This window comes from Amblyomma americanum, chromosome 2, assembly GCF_052857255.1.
Source record: "Amblyomma americanum isolate KBUSLIRL-KWMA chromosome 2, ASM5285725v1, whole genome shotgun sequence".
Taxonomy (NCBI): Eukaryota; Metazoa; Arthropoda; class Arachnida; order Ixodida; family Ixodidae; genus Amblyomma; species Amblyomma americanum.
The window spans coordinates 206,765,017-206,787,580 of record NC_135498.1 but is presented as its reverse complement, the minus strand read 5'-3'; the positions used below and the strand labels follow the sequence as shown (position 1 = coordinate 206,787,580).

At 47.7% G+C, this 22,564-nt stretch overlaps 2 protein-coding genes across 2 annotated transcripts in view; one reads left to right on the top strand and one right to left on the bottom strand.

The window, feature by feature from the left end:
* Window positions 1-22,564, top strand: part of LOC144122116 (uncharacterized) — a 183,924-nt gene that overhangs the window by 114,093 nt on the left and 47,267 nt on the right. The window lies entirely within an intron of this gene.
* LOC144120344 (uncharacterized) overlaps window positions 3,073-22,564 on the bottom strand; it is a 28,872-nt gene continuing 9,380 nt past the window's right edge. The window contains exons 2-4 of the mRNA XM_077652713.1: window positions 13,657-13,679; window positions 12,458-12,499; window positions 3,073-3,312 (exon numbers count right to left, since the gene is read on the bottom strand). Coding sequence (XP_077508839.1) covers window positions 3,073-3,312; window positions 12,458-12,499; window positions 13,657-13,679 — 305 coding nt within the window. The remainder of the gene's footprint in view (window positions 3,313-12,457; window positions 12,500-13,656; window positions 13,680-22,564) is intronic.

The window sequence follows — 22,564 nt, the reverse complement described above, 5'->3', positions numbered from 1 at the left end:
ATACCTTATTTAAACTCACGTTTTCAGCTTCTCACTGTGCGAACTTTCCTTAGAGCTTTAGAGCGTATTCTAGGATTGGCTAGCCCCATATTTACGTCATCCCCGACTGTGCTCTAAGGCATTTTTTTCGGAATAGGTATAAGCTCCCTCAGATTAAAATCTCTGCTGTAAAAAATCTCAGTCACAATCAGTTGTGTAGTATACATTCACAACCTTCGTAGCAATGCTGCTCTTAGCTTTTAAACCACCCTCCCAAAGAATTAAATGAACTTTCCTGGAAATGTTTTAAATGGTCTTATAGAAGAGTATCTGGGCAAATTTCCAACACATAGTGCGCATGCGGTTTTCACAGAGGCGTCTCAGCTTAAGGGAAAGGCAGCTATTGACGTTTATTTCAGGGTTCTTAATTGTATTTATTCCTTTCGGGCATCTGATTATGCGCCTGTATTCGCCACTGAATTTCTACCGATTCACTTGGCTTTACAAACGAATCCTTGCAATTTTAGTCAGGCCATTATACTTCCTGACAGCCTTTCTGTCCTGACTGCACTCGAAGGCTCGAGGGACGCTCTTCTGGGCCGTTCCCTAAGATTTTTCATTTCACCTTATATTAAAGGAGTGCGCTTCGCTGGACATTTGGACTGCGGCATTGATGGTAATGTTACCGCCAATTTTTTAGTAAATTCTGCCCTCTGTGGACCAGTGGTACCATTTACTGTCAACCCTGTGCATTCGACAACAGCCCGCTTCCAACGGTTCCTGCACTGCATTCTTTCAGTCAAGAGCCTTTCCTTGCTGCAGCGGATTTTCAGCATTTGGCATTCCCTTGGAGTGGGCGCCTATGTAGTTCACGGCAATGTGAGGTTTCTATGACCGTCTTGCGGGTCAGAATTCAACGACTAAATATTTAGCTGTTCTAATCAGAATTCTCTCTGTCGAATTCGTTCGAAGCATGTGCTGAATTCGAAACAGTTGATCAATTTCTCCTATGCTGTCAGCGGTTTGCTTCTCTGCGAGAAGTTAATCTGCAGATTCCTCTCGCTTGATTAGGGCTTCCTCTTTCTTTTCCAGTTTTTCTGTGCTTTGAGGCATGCGCCGGGGGGTATTTCCTAAAAGCAGTGTGAGATTATCTGCAACATTTCATCATTGCATCAGGGGGACTCCTTTGCTAGTGGTAATTCACAATTTTGCATTTTAACCCAAAATTTAACCTCGTCCACCTTAAATGAATCAATATTTCTCAACTGTTCGGCTGTACAAGGCTACCCTGGCCAATCTGCCGCTGTACATATGTGCCAGTTTAACAGAGGACAACAACAACAAGGAACTAGTGTAGACAGTTAAGCCCATTCGTAGCAAAGCAGCGCCAAAAATAAAACAAGCGATCGAAGTCAAATGGTAATCAAGTCATATGAAAGTCGCAGAAAATACGGCTACAATTACATTGTGAAAAATAAAAGTGCCTACACGTCTCCGCCCAAAAATCCGAGGTCTTTATCAAGGAGTGAAAGAGAGGCTGTACCGACACTTGTCTCCCGCTTTAGAGATAGAAAAAAAAACTTGGATAATATTTTGGCTTCGTTTATCTTTGGTGTATGCAAGTTACTTGGTTTTGATGAATAGCGGTTACAATGGCGTGCGAAGAAACGGCCGGATTTATTTTTTACGTTAAGCTGTGTTCTTAGACTCATCTTTTTAGCATATTCCTGGTGGTTCATTGTAAACACCTGTGCAAGTGAGTGGACCTTATAGATAAGTTTGATCCTTAATTTGGTTTGCTTGGTGACGTGATTCTCAGAGCATTGTTCATGCTTTCAATCACTAAGCATTGCACAGACCTTGACAAGCTTGTATGGGCCTCAGGAAACCACGTCGATAGCATATCTATTTGCCATCCTCTTAATATTGTTCGAATTCCAATGGAAATACGAAATAGCCTGGCTGTCCGTTTAGAGCTTCGATTTTCTGTTTCTGTTTCTTTTTTTGTAGAGCCAGCTTTCACAAATGATGGAAATAAATGCTTTCGGATCACCAGCACTAATTAGGCGAGCCCCTTAGTCATCAAAGCTTTCACTTCGATGACCAAGTTAAATATCAAAAGTAACGCAAAAGCAACCTAGTACGTTTCTGCTATTATTTAGTTACTTTAATGGGGCGATAATAGATTACTGTCATCAATTATATTTCAGGTGGACTAATTGTAGTTGTAATCAGTTAGTTATTTTTTCTAACGTGTACAAGACTGATCACAAACAACAAGAAATGTTGCCGACATGTCTTGCTGCGTGCAATTCCCTTGACATACTCCTTCTAAGTCTTAGAGTTCGCTCGGTTGTTTTGGCTGCTTCAGATGTGCACATTTCTTCTGACAGTTACTTTGCGCGCTACGGCGTCACAGCTGCCTGAGACGTCGACAGGTAAATCACGATGCATAACAAGTACCCGTGAAAGGGCATGGAGCAGGCGCTTACAAAATATCGTTCTAAGTAAACAAGGTGAAGATCTGTCTACATTTATTGGACATGAGAAACCACCCAATTTGAAATAGCATAGAGAAGACTGGGTGTGATCCCTCTTTGCAAGTGACAGACGTGCGGATTCGTGGGGCCAATTTGGCGATACAGGAAGTTGAGGCTCAGGGCGACCTAAACATTGTGGCTGCCTCAACGGCGGATTGGCGAAACGGATCCCACGCCGCGCATGTCATTGAAGTGTACGTTATAATTTCAGCAATATATCACCTATTCTGCCCAGTTTGTTAACAGGATGGGATTGACGCATGTGGGTCGAAAGGTACCACAGATTAAATTAATTGCGCACCCTGTGTAGATGCCAGTGTTTTTCGGCTTGTGAAACCCAGCAAACAGCATTGGGGACCAGTTCGAGCGTGCTGCATGAACAAACTTTACGATCCAGGAAAGTCCAATGTAGGTTTAAAGCATTTAATAAGAGTAAAATGTTACACATGTTGCCATACAACTGCGTTTTTACTTGCAATTGTTTATTAGCCGAGATGGCATGGCGACAGTTTCCTCTAAATTCTGTGCAGCGCCGAAAGGCTCGGTGCGCTCTTCAATTCCCAATGGGAATCTCGACGCCGATGCCCACGTTGGCCTCTGGCTTGCCCTTGTACGTCTTCCCCTGGTACGTCTTCCCCTGGTAGCGCAGCACATCCTGAGAAACACCTCCGCCCACGACAACCTTGGCTCCGTTCTTTGCTCGGTACACGTCGTACTCGCCGCTCACTTCTGCAGCGCCTTCGAAGTTTCGGAGGTTGCGACCTCCTCCTCCCGCCTTCACGTCATAGCGGAACTGCAATGTTAACAAATTTCGCCGGCTGGAGTCTGCCCGGCTGGCTCACAACCCTTTCAAATGAAAGTCGTGGGTTACTGGCTTCTGAGAAAAGGTCGCCAAGTTTCTGTAATCAACATGTAACGGATTTCTTTTCCCCACTACGAGTGGTCGCGTTGTGCATGTCACATATATTAAGGAGCCTAAATTAAATTTTAGCGAAAAAAGGTGTAAAGAAGACGACGCGAATTAACCGAAGAATAAAGAAGAGGAAGAAGAGGCATTTGTTGAGGTGGAGAGAGATGATTGGTGGAGAAGCATTCCGTGAGGTGGAGAGAAATGATTGGTGGAGAAGAGAAGACGACGACAAGGCTTACGTGGACTAACACCGAGGCTATAATAGGGCGAGTGAGAGCGAGGCACGAGGGGGAAAAGCAAAGAAGGGGAGGCTCCGGCAGGTCAGGGACGCATCGGCTGGAAGAGAGCGACGCCGGCTACTGCTCCGGTGAGCTCGCGTTATACGACTCCGCATCGTGGACTTCCTGCCGTGCCTGAGTCCGTTCCGGGGAGTCAACAGAGGACGCTACCACCTGCTACGGCCAGGGGTGTCTCCAGCGCTGTTGCCACCCATCCGGGTGGTGCCCCCAACGCCAACACCGGCATCACCTCCACGGGCGCTTGGACCGGGAGCTTGTACGACGGAGCCAGCGACGCCAGCCCAAGTACGGCGAACGCCGCCTCGACGCCGCAGCCACACCGAACGAACCGTGAGCACGAACGCCGACCACGAATAGTAGAACGCTAGTAGTAGACGCTGGTAGTAGTGTGCCCGGGTCGTGTGTATTTATAGTCGTTGAGTTTTGTGTTAGTTTTGTTAGTTTTGTGTTCTAGTGTGTGTGCCACGTAGGGTGTATTAAATGTGCGCTTGTGTGGGTACACCCGTCGCCTAGTTCATTCTTTCGGTCCGAGAGTTCCCCGGAGAGATCCGTGACAAAGATAAGTGGCGAGCCTGTGCCAGGATACGTCCTTTTTCTTTTTTGCTTTGTCTCTGATTTTTCCGATCTCTCGACGGCAGAAAGTATGGATTTGGCAAGAACGTTAGAACTGGCGCACAAGCTAGGGTTAAGCAAGGAAGAGGCGATGCGTCTCTGTGACGAGGAGAAAGAAGAGGCAAAAAGGCAGAGAGAGGAAAGGGCGCAAGCATGCGAAGACGCTCGCGAGGCAGAAGAGCGCGAGGCGAAAAAAGCTCGCGAGGCAGAAGAGCGAGAAGCTAGAAGAGCCCGCGAGGCAGAACAGGAGAAAAGAACGATAGAACGGGAGAAGGAGTTCATTTTGTGGAAACAGGCGCATGTCGCGGGAGGATATGAGGAGATCACTGACAATGATCAGCGTTCCTTAGCGGGTACAGAATCTCCTATACCGGACAGAGTTTGTCCAAGAAAGCTGATGGCTCCTTTCGATGACAAGAGAGATGATTTGGATGCATATCTGCAACGATTCGAGCGGATAACTTTGGGGCAAGGCTGGGAGCGCAGTGAATGGGCCACGGCATTAAGCATGTGTTTAGTCGGAAAGGCGTTGAATGTGTTTGGAAGGATGCCCGCTGCTGATTCCATGGACTACGAGAAAGTCAAAAAGGCACTCCTCCAAAGATTCAGGCTTACGGTAGAGGGTTTTCGTCAGAGATTTCGCACCGCGAAACCTGAGGATTCGGAAACCGCAAAGCAGTTTTCCTGCAGGCTGACAAACTATTTTGATAGGTGGCTTGATATGTCAAACACAGAAAAGAGTTTTGAATGTGTGCGTGACAAGCTGGTCACAGAGAAATTTTTAGCGTGTTGCAGCTCAAAGCTGGCGCTATTCCTGAAGGAAAGAAAGTTGTGTTCGTTGGAAGAGTTCGCCGACACCGCTGACCAATTCCTTGAGTCTCAAGGGATAAGGAATTTGAGTAAGGCAAAAGAGGAAACCCAAAAGACCCTAAAGACATGCGGCAAAACCTAGAGCATATGGCAGTGCATCTAAGATGCCAGTAAGGTGTTTTCTCTGTGGCAAGGTGGGACACCGTGCAGCTGACTGTCGGACTAGTAGTGCTACCCAAAAAACACGGGTTGTGTGTCAAGGTTGTAAGAGGAGGGGTCATACTCTGGATGAGTGCCGATACAGAACGCAGGACCGAGCTGCATGCGTTGTCGACTCGAGGGTGGAACTTGTCACGCCACCCGAAGTTCCGCAGCTGAAAGGAGAGCAAACGCCGCTTGAAAATGAGGCAGTGAGTGGAACACCCAAGTCGAAAGCAGCAATGCCAGTGGTGGTTGGGCAAATAGGGGACCGTCCTATATTGGTGCTTAGAGACAGCGGAGCTAACACAGTCTTGGTTCGTAGAAGCCTGGTGAAGGACAAGGATCTTACAGGGGAAGCGTCGGCCGTCACTCTTGTAGATAGCACAGTAAGATACCTTCCTGAAGCAAGGATTCTAGTGTCCACGCCATATTATACTGGGCAGATAGTGGCAAAATGCGTAGACCAGCCCATCTATGATCTCATCCTGGGAAACTTTACTGGTGCAAGAAGTGTCGAAGAGCCCGATCCCGAGTGGAGGATGCTCGACGTTGAAGAAGATCCAAAGGAGGAAAGGCCTGCGACAGCTCAGACGGGTGCAGTCAGTTTCTCGTCGGCGGTGGAGACAAGAGCTCAAGCGACAGCCCGAGCAACGCAGCGTCCGCTCTCTACGCCTGTTACGATGTGCCTGAGCGTAACACCGGGCGAAATTGCAATTAGTCAAAAAGAAGACCCGAGCCTGAAGACCTGCTTCGAAAGAGTCGGGGAAAAAGTGAAAAGAAAGAAGAGTCGCACGTCCTTCGAATGTCAATTGGTAAATGGTCTTCTGCACAGGGAAAACATATTTAGTTCAGGAAGGCGCGTCCAACAGCTGGTGTTACCGAGAGATTTGCGAGAGACCGTGTTGCGCTTAGGACACTACGCTATTATGGCCGGACACCAGGGTGTTCAAAAAACGGTGCCTAGGATCACCGAGGAGTTCTTTTGGCCGGGTGTTCAGAGTGACATTAAGCGCTTTGTTCGTTCATGTGACGTGTGCCAGCGCACAGTTCCCAAAGGAAGAGTTGGTCCCGTACCTCTGGGCCAGATGCCAGCCATCGACCTACCGTTTCAGCGAGTGTCGGTTTACATGGTGGGGCCAATCTGTCCAGTATCCGCCAAAGGCAATAGATATGTGCTTACTCTCGTTGACGTGGCCACTCGTTATCCTCACGCTATTCCACTGAGAACTATTGACAGTATCCAAGTGGCGGAGGGCCTTGTGGAAATGTTTTCGCGTTATGGGTTCCCGAGGGAAATTTTGAGTGACCGGGGCTCGACCTTCAAATCGGACCTAATGAAGGAGGTTAACCGCCTTTTGTCAGTAAGGCAGTTACTGACGACGCCTTACCATCCCATGTGTAATGGGCTTGTAGAGCGGTTCAACGGCACCCTCAAAAATATGATGAAGAAAATGTGCCAGGAGAGACATACTGATTGAGATAGATATCTCCAAGCTCTTTGGTTCGCTTACCGCGAAGTACCACAAACGAGTCTTGGTTTCTCGCCCTTTGAGATGTTGTATGGGAGAACCGTTAGAGGTCCACTTACAGTACTCAAGGAGCTGTGGCCTAATAAGGAGATTGCATCAGATCACAAGACAACTTACACATACGTTCTTGAGTTGCGGGACAAGTTGGAAGAAACATGCAGGCTTGCACATCAAGGCCTGGAAAGAGCGCGCGAACGCTATAAGGGCTACTGTGACAAGAAAGCCTCTCACAGGAGTTTGAATCCGGGCGACAAGGTTCTCATCTTGCTTCCCACGAATCATAATAAGTTACTGTTGCAGTGGAAGGGCCCTTACCTTGTGACGCAGAAGAAAATGACATGGATTATGAGTTACTGATAAATAACACCAAGAAGGTGCTCCTTGCAAACATGTTGAAAAAGTACGAAGAAAGAGTTCCCGTACAGTGCGCCCCCAAGGTAGCATACTCGGTAGTAGCGGAGGAGACAGATGATGTTGTCGAGATGCCCACATGCAGTGGGAAGAAAACTGTAGGTTGGGATAAGGTGCTAATTAACCCCAATATGAATGAAGACCGAAGTTCACAGATAAAGGTCCTACTCCATAGCAAACAGCATGATTTTTCAGATGTGCCGGGCAAAACAGATGTCATATGTTGCAGACTAGATCTCTCTACAGATAGACCAATCAGGGTGAAGCAATACCCTCTGCCTTTAGCAGTTAAAGAATCAATAGAAAAGGAGGTGCGGGATATGTTGGAGCTTGGTGTGATTGAGAGGTCGTGGTCAGCATACAATGCGCCTCTTGTGGTTGTCAAAAAACCCGATGGTACTAACCGACTGTGTGTAGATTTTCGTCGGCTAAATGACATCATAGTACCCGATGCAGAGCCCATACCAAGAGCGGACGTGTTGTCCGCTAAGGTGGCTCACAAAAGGTTTTTTTCTAAATTTGACGTAACTAAAGGGTATTGGCAAATACCAATGCAAGATTCTTCTAAAGAGAAGAGTGCCTTTTCGTGCTCGGCGAGTTTATTTCAATTTAAATTCATGCCTTTTGGTTTGAAGACAGCATCTGCATTATTTACGAAGGCGATGAGGAAGGTTTTGGATGGGCTCCAAAATGTAGAACACTATATTGATGACATCCTGGAACGTAACAGATACGTAATTACATTGGAAAAACTATTTGATATAATTCAGCAAGCCAGGTTAACCATAAAACCGGCGAAATGTGAGGTGGGCTTTGAAGCCATTTGTTTTCTCGGACACAAGCTGGGGATGGGCCGCATCGCGACGAAAGACGACATCTTGGACAAAATACAGCAGGCCCAGACACCGACGACCAAGAAGGAGGTACAGTCGTTCCTGGGGTTAACCGGTTACTACAGGGACTTTATTCCCGATTATGCCCACATAGCCTACCCACTTCTCGAACTCACTAAGAAGGGGGCAAGCAATAAGCTGAATTGGACTGCTGAACATGAAAATGCATTCGTGATGTTAAAAGGGTGTATGGCACAACCGCCCGTTCTGCTTGCTCCGAATATGGATAAAGAGTTTGTGCTTCGCACTGATGCATCAGACCGAGCTTTAGGAGCCGTACTCTTGCAAGAAGAGAATCGCGTGCTACATCCGGTATTTTTTGCAAGCAAGAGATTATCGGCTAGTGAACGCGACTACTCTACTATTGAAAAGGAATGTCTGGCGGTGGTGTGGGCGGTAAAGAAATTCCACATTTATCTTTATGGGAGACATTTTAGGATTCAAACAGATCATCAGCCGCTTGAATACTTAACCAAGGCTAAAATGAACAATAGTAAAGTTATGAGATGGAGTTTGTTTGGCCTTGCAAGAATACTCATTTCAGGTGGAATATATTGAAGGCAGAGATAACGTTGGAGCGGACTTCATGAGTAGAGCCAACTGAAGAGCTCTAGGTATCTCTGGAATGTAACTTTTTGGTGTTGTAGTTGATTTGTTGTTGTTGTTGCTGTGGTAATGTATCTCTGGGATTTACCTTGTTGTTGTTGCTGTTGTTGGTGTTATGTGATCATATAAGGGAGTGTGTTCTGAACACGAACATGTTTATTAAGGACTCTGTACGGACAGCGGCAGTGGTGCGTTAGTGTTCTGAACACGCAGTTTGGTGTGCTGTGTTCGTGGTATGCGTTGGGTGTGCGCTGGACCTCTGCGGTGTGTCGTGTGCTGGGTCCAGAATCCCCACAGAAGATAGTCGGTTGGCTGGATGGCTTGGTGATGAGGGTGACGTGAGCAGTTTTTCATTGAAAAACTCTTGAGAGAGGGGGCCCTTGTCACATAAATTAAGGAGCCTAAATTAAATTTTAAAGGAAAAAGGTGTGAAGAAGACGACGCGAATTAACCGAAGAATAAAGAAGAGGAACAAGAAGCATTCGTTGAGGTGGAGAGAGATGATTGGTGGAGAAGCATTCGGTGAGGTGGAGAGAGATGATTGGTGGAGAAGAGAAGAAGACGACGACAAGGCTTACGTGGACTAACACCGAGGCTATAAAAGGGCGTGTGAAAGCGAGGCCCGAGGGGGAACAGCAGAGAAGCGGAGGCTCCGGCGGGTCAGGGACGCATTGGCTGGAAGAGAGCGACGCCGGCTGCTGCTCCGGTGAGCTCGCGTTCTACTACTCCGCATCGTGGACTTCCTGCCGTGCCTGAGTCCGTTCCAGGGAGTCAACAGAGGACGCTACCACCGGCTACGGCCAGGGGTGTCTCCAGCGCTGTTGCCACCCATCCGGGTAGTGCCCCCAACGCCAACAACACCGGCATCACCTCCACGGGTGCTTGGACTGGGAGCTTGTACGACGCAGCCAGCGACGCCAGCCCAAGCGCGTCGAACGCCGCCAGCGACGCCAGCACAAACACGTCCAACGCCGCCTACCCGATCCATACAACGCCGCAGCCACACCGAATCAACCGTGAGCACGAACGCCGACCGCTAATAGTAGAACACTAGTAGTACACGCTGGTAGTAGTGTGCCCGGGTCGTGTGTATTTATAGTCTTTGTGTTTTGTGTTAGTTTTGTTAGTTTTGTGTTCTAGTGTGTGTGCCACGTAGGGTGTATTAAATGTGCGTTTGTGTGGGTGCACCCGTCGCCTAGTCCATTCTTTCGGTCTGAGTGTTCTCTGGAGAGATCCGTAACAGTGCACACATAATGTTCAATACTCGAGCTCTCCTGTTAGCTTCTTATGGGCATACAGAGGGGATTCCTGGTGAACAGGTTGTTGTAGAATTGACGAGATTAAAGCAAATAAAAGGAGCTCACTTCCTGTACTAGTCTTGATAAATTACAGCAAAGGACCCCGCAAAGTATTAGCAGAGCTAAGCTCTACGACGGGCATACGAGGAGCACGGTAGAACCGGAAAAAGCATATTTACTTAAAATTTTTTGGGCACGACGAGCCAAACTGACACACAAACAAATTCTTGGCTTTGCTTTTCTGTTTCGCGCAACCTCGCTGCCAGGCTTCGCCTCTCTTTCCAGCATGTTTAGCTGTTTGGCTTTGGCCTGCTCGTTTCCAGCACGTTTAGATACTTGACTTAGGCTCTCTGTTTCGTACTCGCTTTGCTACTTTCTGTTTCGTACTCTCTGTTTCGTACTGGCCTTCACTCTATCTTATCGAAGGGAGAGAGTGAACAGCGGGAGTGAAAATAATCGGGGTGTTTTGAGGAAACAAACGACGCAGTGAATTTCTTGCTTCACGATGGGCACTTCAACCTCACATGCGTAACGCATTACGGCTTCCGTTGTGCACTTCAAATGGCTTATACAAAGGTAATGCAGTTTTCGCTGTAGAAGTGATTACTTGTCTCTGTAGCGCAAAGTAACTGTAACGTGACGTCATAAGCTGCTATGTGAGCATTTCAAAATGTATTTCACATAAGTTATATTTGTCTACAAAATTCTTGACCCACTGCGCCAATGTTTTTTACAGAAAGAAACCCAAATAGCACTCCAAGCTGTTCTAGAAATCTTCCTTTCTGCGAGTATTAACTGACGGAACCTCCGAACTTGTAAAAAAAATTGAAAGGCCTAATTGGCAACGCTTTTTCTAGTCTTGTTTCAGTATATTTTATGTTATTGTAATATTCCAAACATTCATCGAATAGTTCACTTGATTAGATTTCATTTTCATTCCTTCCTCTTAGTGTGGTTTGTTGGTTACATGGTGAAATCTTCAAGGGACGCAGCTAAATTTATCTTTATAGCGAGAGCTGTGTCTCCTTCTCTCACATTGCGTCGATCGCTCTCTTCGCGGATGCAAGGAGTTAAAAGAGGTGAACGAGTCAATAGAGGAGATGCGAGAAGCGGAAGGCAGGTGCGCTTAAGGCGAAAGACCTGCAACCAGGGCGTCTCAATGAAGCTTTTCATGGTAGGGTGGTAACGACTCTCACATTTTCAAGCAAGGACTCAATTTGTCCGCATGGAATTATATTTCCGGAAATCAGTATTTTCATGTCTTTGATACGTGACAGCATCCAGTACTGCTTTGAGACAGAGAAGCCTTACTTGAAATTAAATTTTAAAGCCTTTCTCTTCCTTGCATGGGTCGGCGAGATGCGTGTGATTGAAAATGGCGTCTCCTAGACTGAACCATATGTGTCACCACCCTACCAAAGAAACGTTGCATCGAGGCAACCTAGCATCGGTAGCTCCGAATGTTTGCGTGCCATGCCCATTGACTCTTCGAAGGCGATAACGTGGCTGGGCGCGCGTAAACCCTGTTACGTAATCTGATGCGGGAGTGAGGGGTTCACACCTACACACCTGTGTAGCCAGTTCTGCCTCCAGTGCATAGACACCCGCTGAGAACCGCCGCTGGAATTCTTAGAGCTAGGTGACTGCGTTGTCAGTTTTACTTCGTTCTTTGCCTGAGTTGATATTTTTGTTGCCCTGTTTTCTCATATCCTGCAACACACATCTTGCGGTAACTGAAGCACGCATAAAATAAACAAAACAAGGTAGGTGTTGAACAGCGTGTAATTTTCATGAGGACACCGAAAAGTCACAGACTGGCTACTGGCAACAAGGTACCGCGTTTAGCAAAGAAATTATGTCCATCCGCAAGCACCTTCGACGGTGTTGAGGCGGCTGTTGATTGAGGCACGGCTCAGGCTGATGTAAGAGGCACTACTGCAGTGTATGCTGATTGGAGGTAAATATAGAAGAGCAGGAGTCAGACATCAACGCAGTGAGAGACGTCGACGAGCCCTAATTTTCTATGGGTCTCATACTTAACCCATGCATGTCTAAAGTTGATGTGCCGCTTTTTTTCTCTTATAGGAATCAACCAACCCAGCAGCAATCCTGCTCCGTTTGTTTTGAACGCTTATATACACCACGGGATCGTAACGCAATCAGGGTAGTTCGCTGCGGTCAAAGCTCCAGTAGTGCTCACTGTTGAATACACTGACTGTCTTAAACAAAGAAAGCAATACATTCTATGTCAAAAAGTCATTGTTTCACGCCGTCTCACATCTATAATCATTAAAGACGAGCAGTTCTTGTTTTAATGCCAATAATCAAAATGCACTGACTCCTGTCCCACTGTAAAGAAGAATACCTACGCGGCTGGGCTGCGGTCTGAAGTTCAACTTGGGAAGTCGACGCTACAAAACCAAAAAAAAAACAACGTAAATTAGCAGCATAAGCAGGTTAACGTGAAGCGGCACTACATATTTTCAGGAAACTAAAGTTAAAGGAAAAAATCCAGAGAACAGCAAGTACAAAAATGGCACTATTGCGCGATGAATGTTATTAGGCTAGGCTCAGTGAAAAAGCTTTTGACAGAAGCGTAATTTATTTACCAAGCAGTATAAATGACTTCTATAGAGTTATTGCGCCAAAACTACGAATACCATCCGTTGCTAGGCACATTAAGTTCACTTGAGTGGAAATAATATATTTCTAGTTTTGGAACGGCTACAAGAAAATGTAGATGAAAGCTATATCAACTGTTGACCGTCATCAACACTGCCGTTACCAGTGCCGCGTGTATATAAGAGATTGAAAAAAGAACCAGAGTCAAAAAGAAAGATTGGGCATTGTTGAAAAATCTTTGACTACCTCAAAGCATAGGTCACCAAGGCTCTTTCAGACATTGAAAAAAAGCTGAAATGTGCTTCAAGCAAATTATGAAAGCAATTGGAGTGAAACCACGGACTGCTGCATGGAAAAATATACATGAGCAATATAGTTTTCTACTGAACGGATAAAATGTTTATTCTACAAAAACTTCTTTGATACAGTCTCAGGTGGTACAAAGCAGGCTTAAGTTTGGTCCGAAGTTTCGCAATTTCCCAGCCGTAGTTTTTTGTCCTTATCATTTCATTCGCAGAAAAAAAAATTTTGCGTAATCGTATCATAACTAATTTATTTATTCTTATCGCTTTATGCTTCGAAAGTTTATTTTCAAGGCTTCTTTCTGAGAAATAATGACAGCAAGAGAGTTTAGAAATAGAACTAATGCCTACGTACAACACACTTTTTGTGCAATTTGATTTGCAGCCAGAAACCAACGTAAACAAGGAGCACCGCACGCGTTATCAATATGCTAAAGATGTGGTAAACCTTTTTTAATTATCCTTTCCTGTGCCCAAACACCCAATGACATATCGATTTGTACGCTTTACGCAAGACACCGATTCATGCGCGGCACGTGACACTATCGGAAACATTGGCGAAATCACCGAAGAAAAGGCAGCAATAGCGCTAAAGTTACAAAAATCTTTCAAAACACTAATAAATACCTGTGTAGAACACTTACATCTGCGCTGACGATCGCCGCAACTGCAATGTAAACAGCAAGGAGAGAATGAGAACAAAATCACGTACACTAACAACTAGGCGAGGACACTAAACCCGTGTATGTACTTTTTTTTTATTCGAGAAGTGTGCCATGAGGCATAAGTTGAAAAAGGAAAGGGGGGAAGGAATGCACGGGATTGAAAGTTAAAAGAAGGAGTGAAGAGCCGTTGCGCTGAGGTAGTCACAGAGGTTGTTAATGAAACGGTTGTCCATTGTCCACTTCACGAAGTCACTTTCGCGGTTCCACCGCAGGCCCACCTCCCTGAGGAGCCGTTTTCTGATAGCAGCCGTCGCTGGGCACGTCCACAACAACCGCACATCACATATGTCCGGTGCAGCGCCACAGTGAGGGCACTTGTCAGGTAGTGGCAGATCTTTGGCACGCCACCGATGACGGACAGATGGTGTCAGAGCCGCCCCTGCCCGAATCCGGCGCACGGATACCTCCTCCTGCCGAGTAAGACTACGGGGGAGAGGGTGCGAACACGGAGGAATTAGAGCGCGTGTTCGCTGGCGCAGAACTTCGGAATCGGAAACGTGGGACAGGAACGGATCTGGGGGAAGAGGGGAAGGTGGCGGATTGTCTAATGTATGAAGATGAGTCATAGCATCCGCTTGAATGTTAAGTGGATCCTGGGCATGGCCGCGAATCCAGTGTATGCGCACAGGACATGGATACTTTGCGCAGAGCACATGAATAGATTGTGAAATCTGGAACGTTCGTCGAACAGCCTTAAGCTGTTTAAGGGCGGCGCGGGAGTCGGTGTAAATGTGAACTGTATTGAATGTTGGAACGAGCGGAAGGGAAGCAATGGCATTGTAAATGGCTTGAAGTTCCAATGCCAGGGGAGTGCACGTATCCGCAGTATACGTTGCGCGTGAGTTGAGATGCGGATGAGATGGACTATACACAGCAGTAACTCCCCTCTCTGCAGAATGAGATGCATCCGTGTATAATATGCACCCTTCAGGCAGATACGCTGCAGATACCGACGGGGAAACAGTGGGGCGATTGTCAGTGAGCTGGCAATAGGACCACGGTGGAAGTGTCTTTAAACGATGAAGTTTGAGAGACTGTTTTCGAGCTCTATTTGCCACCCGTTGGTCGATGATTTCACTGAGTGTATTAAGTTGGGCGAACTCCTGTAGCACAGGTATGGGTGTTAAACGAGGCAGATATGTTATAACGCGCATAGCCTCACGATTGATAGCTTCAAGGAAGTCCCACTGTCTGCGGGTGAGATGTTGAAATTGAGCCTGATATACTATCCGTGGCTGAAGGATAGAGCGCTGGCGGGCCGTATGAGCACAAGCTGGCGGGCCGTATGAGCACGTGCGCCACCAGAGCGCATAGCCATGCGACGAATCAGACATAGAGTAGCGTGAGCCGATTTACGGGTGGCTGTCAGCCACGGGGTGCCAGTCCCAGATGTATGGAGGAGAAGACCAAGAATACGAACAGTTTCTACCTGTGGAATCAGAGAATTATGTACCGTAAAATTTAAAGGGGGAGCTTTCCGTAAGGCGGCTTTATTTCCAATTCGAATGAAACATGATTTAGTAGGAGAGAGTGTTAGACCCAAAGGTGGGAGGCGAGATGTCAATACATCCAGCGCGTGTTGAAGGACCGACTGATGAATAGACGCATCTGGATGACAGCACCACAAGGTGATATCATCGACATATGCAAGCACGCGGATAGAAGGGATGGTCTCTAGGGCTCGAACAAGAGGAATTAAAGCCACATTAAATAATGTGGGGGCGAGAACGGAGCCCTGCGGCACTCCTCTATTGGAAGTGAAATTACCAAAGGGCTTTCCGTGGACACGCACGCTGAAGGTTCGATTTGCTAAAAAGGCGTGAATGGAGAGGAGGAACCGGTGAGGAAGACCAAGAGTTTGAAGGGAGGCAAGAATGGCGGAGTGAAGGATGTTATCATATGCCTTTGTTATGTCTGTAGCGATTACGGTTCGTACAAGGTGACTCTGTGGAGAGTGGTCAAGCACGTCAGCAGCCAAAGTAGCAAGGCCGTCCTCCGTTCCAATTTGTGGGCGGAAACCAATTTGGGAATCTGGGTAACAATCATGGGATTCCAGCCACCATGATAAGCGTGCGGCTAGAATGTTTTCAAAAAGCTTGCAGATCGTAGGGGTAAGGGAAATTGGACGAAGGGCCGAGAGAGATACTGGAGGCTGACCTGACTTGGGGATTGGAACCACAATAGAATGCTTCCAGTCTCCCGGCATGACGCCAGAAAGCCACACTTCGTTAAAAGTATCAAGTAGGGTTTCCAAAGCCCTCCCTTCCCAGTTACGGAATAAGGAGTTAGGTATGCCGTCGTGCCCGGGAGTAGTAGTAGTTTTTAAACGGTCAATGGAGGCCAGCAGCTCTGCTATGGTGACGTCAGAAGTAATCCCATCGGGGGGCTCTGTTACCGATAAGTCAGGTGGAGACGTAGCGGTGCAGTCATGGTTTGGAAAAAATTGACGGGCCGCTTGTTGTGCAAATGTGTCCTCATCCACATTTAGCGCGAGGCGAATGCTCTCTGTGTAATCTGCAACCTGAGAAGGGCGCTCCATGGCGTGAAACACTCTCCAAAGATGTCGATTGCCCTGCGTAGAGGACAGGCGGGCACACCATGCAGCCCAGCGTTGCCTGCCTAGCCGCTTTGCATAGCGCCGCGCCCGTGCGGTAGCGCGGTGAAGAGTAGGAAGAGCCGAAGGGTCATCGGGGTGACGAGTAGCGTAAAGATCCGCCTGGCGACGAAGAGCCCACAGATTCAAGAGATGTATGTCCGGGTTTGGGTCGTCTTCATTTACAGTAGTGGCAATAGTGTGAGTAGCGAGAACAGCAGAAAGAGTAGACAATGCTGAAGAGGGGTTGAATGTAGATAAATGATTGTCTGCGCGTACAGAATCCCATGATGTTATTCGTACAGTGCGGCGTATTTTCCGTAGACGCGTAGGCGTGAGGGAGATAAAAATAGGGCTGTGATCGCTACCCCAAGTATCAGAATCAACAGCCCAACGAGGGTTACCGGGGCCTAACCACCAAGTCAAATCAGGTGAATACGGGCCACCTCGTGGGCGGGTAGAAGTATTCGGGTGGTTTAAAAGTTGAAAGGAATGATCTGAAAAGCTCCCTTGGATGTGTGAACCCCTTGAGCAATCCGATGGGTAACCCCACGCAGTGTGTGCGCCGTTGAAGTTGCCACCAACTACAATAGGGATACCCGAGTTGGTAGAACGTAGAAAACGAACCCATCCCAGATTAGGAGATGCGGAGCCAGGACGACTATAAAAAGAAACTAGAATAAGGGGTGTGCGTGCAGGTTTTACGAGAAGGGCGACAACCTCTTGACGTGTGTTGCACCACCGTGAAAGGTCGAGCGGTGTGTGCGGAACGGAACTGTGAATATAAATTGCAGATTTACATGGGCTGAGGGAGGAGGCGGTGCAACGGCGATCAGGGATAGATGGTGAATGGTATGCGCAGAAACCTGAAAGGCGTGGGTGTGCATTATGCTCTTGCAGTAGGACGCCCATGCCCTCAGCTTTCCGTCGCGAAGGCGGATGTTCACTTCAGAGGCCTTATTAGCGAAACCTCGACAGTTCCACTGCACCACCACCGATGATGATGCGCTATCCATGACGAGGCCGAAGAGCTTCCACGATGAGGGATGTCACCTGCTTCATCAGCGCTAATATCTTGTCCACTGTCGGGGTAGTCACGGCTAACAGGTGGTCAGCACCTGATTGTGGGCCAGTGCTTACCCTAGGTGATTCCTCTTATGATTGCTCCCGAGTTATGAGAATTCTTCGAGAGGATTGAGAACGACGCTGTTCCCGGCGCTGGGTGAGTTCGTCTAGCCGGCGGCGAGCCTCCGCGATTGCATTGTCTAAAGCTGTGTCTTCATCTGTGGTATCCACATGTGATGGATGCACTGGACGTTTGGGCGTACCATTTGATCCGGGAAGGTGAGCTGCTTGTGCATATGTACGCTGGCGAGGAGACGTATGGTGAGCAGCAGGCTCAGATAAAGCAAGTTCAGGGAAGTCGTTGTCGTCACATGCGAGAGCTGCAAAGCGATTACTTGTAGGAACATCCGTTTTTGCAGGCGTTTTGTGAAACTTCTTCGCTTGCTTCTTCTTTGGACAAGCGGGGGAGCGAATGTCATGGTCCGGCGATTTGCACAGGGCACAATGAGCTGTTGGTTCATTCATGTCGGGCACAGCTGCTGGATTAGGGCATGTATTTTGCATATGTCCTTCTTTGTGGCAGTTATAGCAAAAATACGACAAGGTCGGAAGGGCTGTGGTTTGACGATCGCACCGTAGTAGGTAAGGTACTTCGGGAGAGTCAACGGGCCTTGCAGGATGAGCAGGTATGAGCCCCGGCGACCCATAGGCCGTGCTTGCAGTACAACATGAGTTGAGCAGCGAATATTTGCGCGCACCTCCTCGGGAGGGCTCGTGCTGTCGACATGATAAACCATGCAGCGGAGTGTGTCAGGACCAGATGCAAAATATATTTGCACCGGGACATGCTTGCTGTCGTCCAGGGGGATCCGCGTAACTGCGCAAAGTTTCTGGGCGTCCATCAAGGATGACAAGTTTACCGTGATGGTGTTCGATGGGCGATGGACGACATACCCGCAGTAGTTCGAAGAGCCGAGGGCATGGTCAATTGTGGCTTGAACATTCCGGGCAGGGATGGCAGTCATATCAAAGCGCAATGTAGGCTTGATGGTAACGCGGAACGAGTTCGCAGCAGGCGGAAGAGAGCCTTGACTCACGGGAGGCATCTGTGGAGGAGGCTCAGACGCTGGTGACGGCCCTTGGTGGGAATACTGAACTGGCGCGACGGGCACAGTTTCTTGAGGGAGTGCCACGGGCACGGAGGCGGTAGAGCAGTCCATGTCACAGGCCAAAGTCGTAGCATCGGAAGACGGCGCAGGCTGGAGGCCCAGAGGCGCTGACGATTGCGTGGACGTGGAGGCTGCGTCAGGTGGCAACACAGCGGGCATCCGCGTAGCCGTCGTCGACAACGCGGAATCCATGCAGACGCGTAGCGCGGCCTCGCTCGGCAGCGCCGAGCTAAGCCTAGCTTGCCCCTGAGGGTTCCGGTTGGGTTTTCTCACTTGAGAATGCGCCCGCCGTGCCGGGAATTTCTCCGCAGGGGCGTCGTCAGCATTCGGTCTCACGGAGGTCACTGTCCGACCCACGCCACACACGAGAAGACAGCGAAAAGCGAAAACACAGACCTAGAAGCAGACACGTATCCACCCACTAGGTCTTCGTCTTCTTCCACACTTGATGATGTACTTGATGAGTCTGCGTGGCCTCCTGCTTTGACAGTGCAAGTCTCCCTTTTTTTTATGGGTCACTGAAGTTTGGAATATTTTTTTTACTTGATACCACTTATTCTAAAGCTTATTTTTACTAATTATTTTTTGTGCTTGATACTTCGACGTGTAAGGAGTTATACATCACCTGACGGAGTGTTCAAAGCATCTGCAACCCTCCTCATAACAAGGAAAACATTCAACCAAATTTATGGAGAACTTATTTTTAACAGTATATTCATCCCGGTTATAGGAAAGCTTTGAAGCTCGAATGTTTGCCAGTTTGTGCGTTGTCTCTGAGAAGCGATTTTCTACAGATACTTCATAAAATAGACAAGAAAGAAACAGTTATCATCGAAGCATAAATGTTACTGCTAATGCTGCTCCTGCCACGGGGATGTTCCATGTGCTGTAGCAGTAAGAGAGACGCTGTGCAATACATGCTGACTGCTATGTCACACTGAGAATACACTACACAATGAGGCGGTCTGTGAGGTACATATCATTCAAACGATGCGCATGCGTCCTTCTTGTTGATGTCAGTAAGCATTCTTCTCTTTCTACGCGGCTGTGTCGTTTAAAGTCCACTGCGTCAGGAAAAGATGGAAGAAATGTTCACTTAGCAAAAAATTGAGCTGATTTGGTCCTCACGGGACTTCGAAACCCAGGTTCTTCGAATTGCGAGATGGCTTGTTACTCATGTGCCACAAAGCCTTGTTGGTTCGAGTTGTATAATGGTGTGGCACCTGCTGAATTCGCTGTCGTTTATGACTCAGTGCGGTTTCTTGAAAACATGTGCTCGTGCGCGATGAGTAGTGATGAGTATGCTAACTAGGAATTAGGTAATTATACGAAATAAAGGCGAATGTTTTTATGGTTCATTGTACATGAACAATCTGATGAGACTGTATTTCTAATATACCGGTCTGTAATATGTTATTTGAATATCTCTTAAAAAGTGTACATGTGAAAAATGTAAGTATGATGTTTGGCGTGTGAGTTGCGGTGAAGTTTTTTATAGTACTGATAGATTACGCCATTGAAATCTTAAACGTCCCCTAAGTTTTATGAGTAGTCGACGACTTTGATTTCGCACACAAGACAGCGCCTTCAGCGGGTCCGGGCATGTCGTTCACGCTGCGCGGGATACTTCGTTTTTTTTTTACGATCATGTTAAAAATGGCGTTTAATTGCTAGTTGCCGCTGCTATCAGAATTTAATTAAGTGATGTTGTTCGTGGAGGTAACGCAAGCAGAGCTTAAAAGGAGTCACTGTAGCATATCCTGACCAGAATAAGTGAAAGTGTGGCAACCGCACGTATCAATATCGATGATCTTTAGGTGCTGCGCTCGGCGGCCTCCGTCTGAAAAGAATGCTAATCACGCGAAGCGTAGGTTGTTAACAGGCCAACAAGTTATCCACAGGCGCCAGGCGGTTGAATCAACTTGCGCCATGCCACGCATGCGCAAAAATCAAAGCCGCGGCCAACGACGATAATCCCCTAGAGAGCACGATTGTCTTCGTATGATGAAACGCGCGTAACAAGCAATCGAGGACGGAAAGCGTGCCCCCATGAACGTCTTGCATGCTTTCGCGGCGTTAGACACAAATGCCACAGCCAAGGCTTCTGCCTGCCAGGCTTTGGACAAACAACGGTGGGACAGCGAAGGAGAAACGTCAACGTCTGCACACGATGCTGTCTGCCATGCAAGGCGGAGTATTCGCGCCCTTTGGATTCATGTGCCATCGGCGGGCGATAGAAGACCGTCGGAAAAGGCGAAAATCCGAAGAGGATCCGGCGTCTACCTGCGCCTCTTTCGCCCATGTTCGCCGCGCATTGAAGGCAGTATAGAAATAATTGCGTGATCAATTTCATCTTCCGTGCAGTGCTTCAATTCTGCTCATCGCTTTATTACCAGAGCACAAGAGCACCGTTTCTGCAATTTCAGTGAACGATGAGTGTGCCTTTCGCAGGTTGCGTTATTAGCGTTTACCTAAAGGACAAGAGTGACGCAGTGTGCCTTATTAAGGCCGAATTAAAAACGAACAGTTTCTCAAGATTTATATTTCAGTGATTGGCATCTATTATAGAGTATATGTAGCCGCCACGGTGGCTGAGTGGTTACAGCGCTCGGCTGCCGGCCCGAAAGACGCGGGTTCGATCCCGGCCGCGGCGGTCGAATTTCGATGGAGGCGAAATTCTAGAGGCCTGTGTACTGTGCGATGTCAGTGCACGTTAAAGAACCCAGGTGGTCGAAATTTCCGGAGCCCTTCACTACGGCGTCTCTCATAGCCTGAGTCGCTTTGGAACGTTAAACCCCCATAAACCAAACCTATAGAGTATATGTACTGAAGAGCGAAGAAAGCTGCACGAGTTGGTGTATATTCATGCTTTACAACAGCGCCACACATATGTCGGTCACCGTACCTGCCTAAGCTTCTTCAAGACGGGTTTCCCTGGGCAGCGCGAAGGACACAAAGACATCGACGGCAAAAATAAGAGACGGGGACGGGACGAGTCCTTTTGTTGGCAACACGCTGAACACAATAAAGCTGCCGCCGAACCCCCGTCAGGCGTCCCCCTGATGCGAAGTGGTTCCACAAGCGCCGAATTCCTCGCTACCAATGGACTGAATGTCACACAGGCATGTTCAGCGAACTTCACAGCAGCCTTTACATGGATTGCATGCTTAATTCTGGAGGCACCTGCGTCAGTAGGCCATATCACGCTGTAGGTAGCTCGCCCAGTCCTTGATCATGCTTCCGCGGTGAGGGACTCAAAATATGTGAAAGATATCGCATAAGTGGAACAAATTCAGCGACTTGCTGCCCGATTTTTGTTTCAGACCACCGATCCTCATCTTCCATTACCGATATGCTGCAGCGACTGAAACTCGAGCCCCTTCGTGTACTGCAAAAAATTGTGAGACTAAAATTTCTTCATCTAATCTATCACACAAGGATGTCTTGAATTAACCACTCGAATGTTTTTCGGCCTTACTTTGCGAGGACTAAGCAGTTCTAGGTATCATTTCATCTGCTCACAGTTGATGAGTGGAATAGTATGACAGCGTTGGTTGTTGACTGAGCCGACGCAAATGCTTTTGTGCGCTCGTTGTCACCACTCTTGTGGTAACCCTTTCTTGCTTGGGCGATTTTCTGTAGAATAACTGATAATGCAAGGTGATAAGTTATGGCTGTGATAAGGCACGTGGAGTGAAAAAAGTGAACTTATCCTGAGGCTATAAATCTATGTGGTTGTGCTTCTGCTGTCCTGTTCTTAGCGCGGTTTCTACACCATGCAATACCAACTAGCCCGTCAACTCGCTCTCCTAAAGATAGCTACTGACGCCTCACAATTTGATGAAAAGGCAGGAGCGGGAATATATTGCCCGCTTCTAGAATGGTCTTTTTTTGTGCGGCTTCCCGACTACACCTACATTTTGCAAGCGGAGTTTCTGGCGGTGGTGCTTGCTCTTCGAAAATTAGAGTCAGCTTTCTCTTCAGTGGCTGTCATTACAGA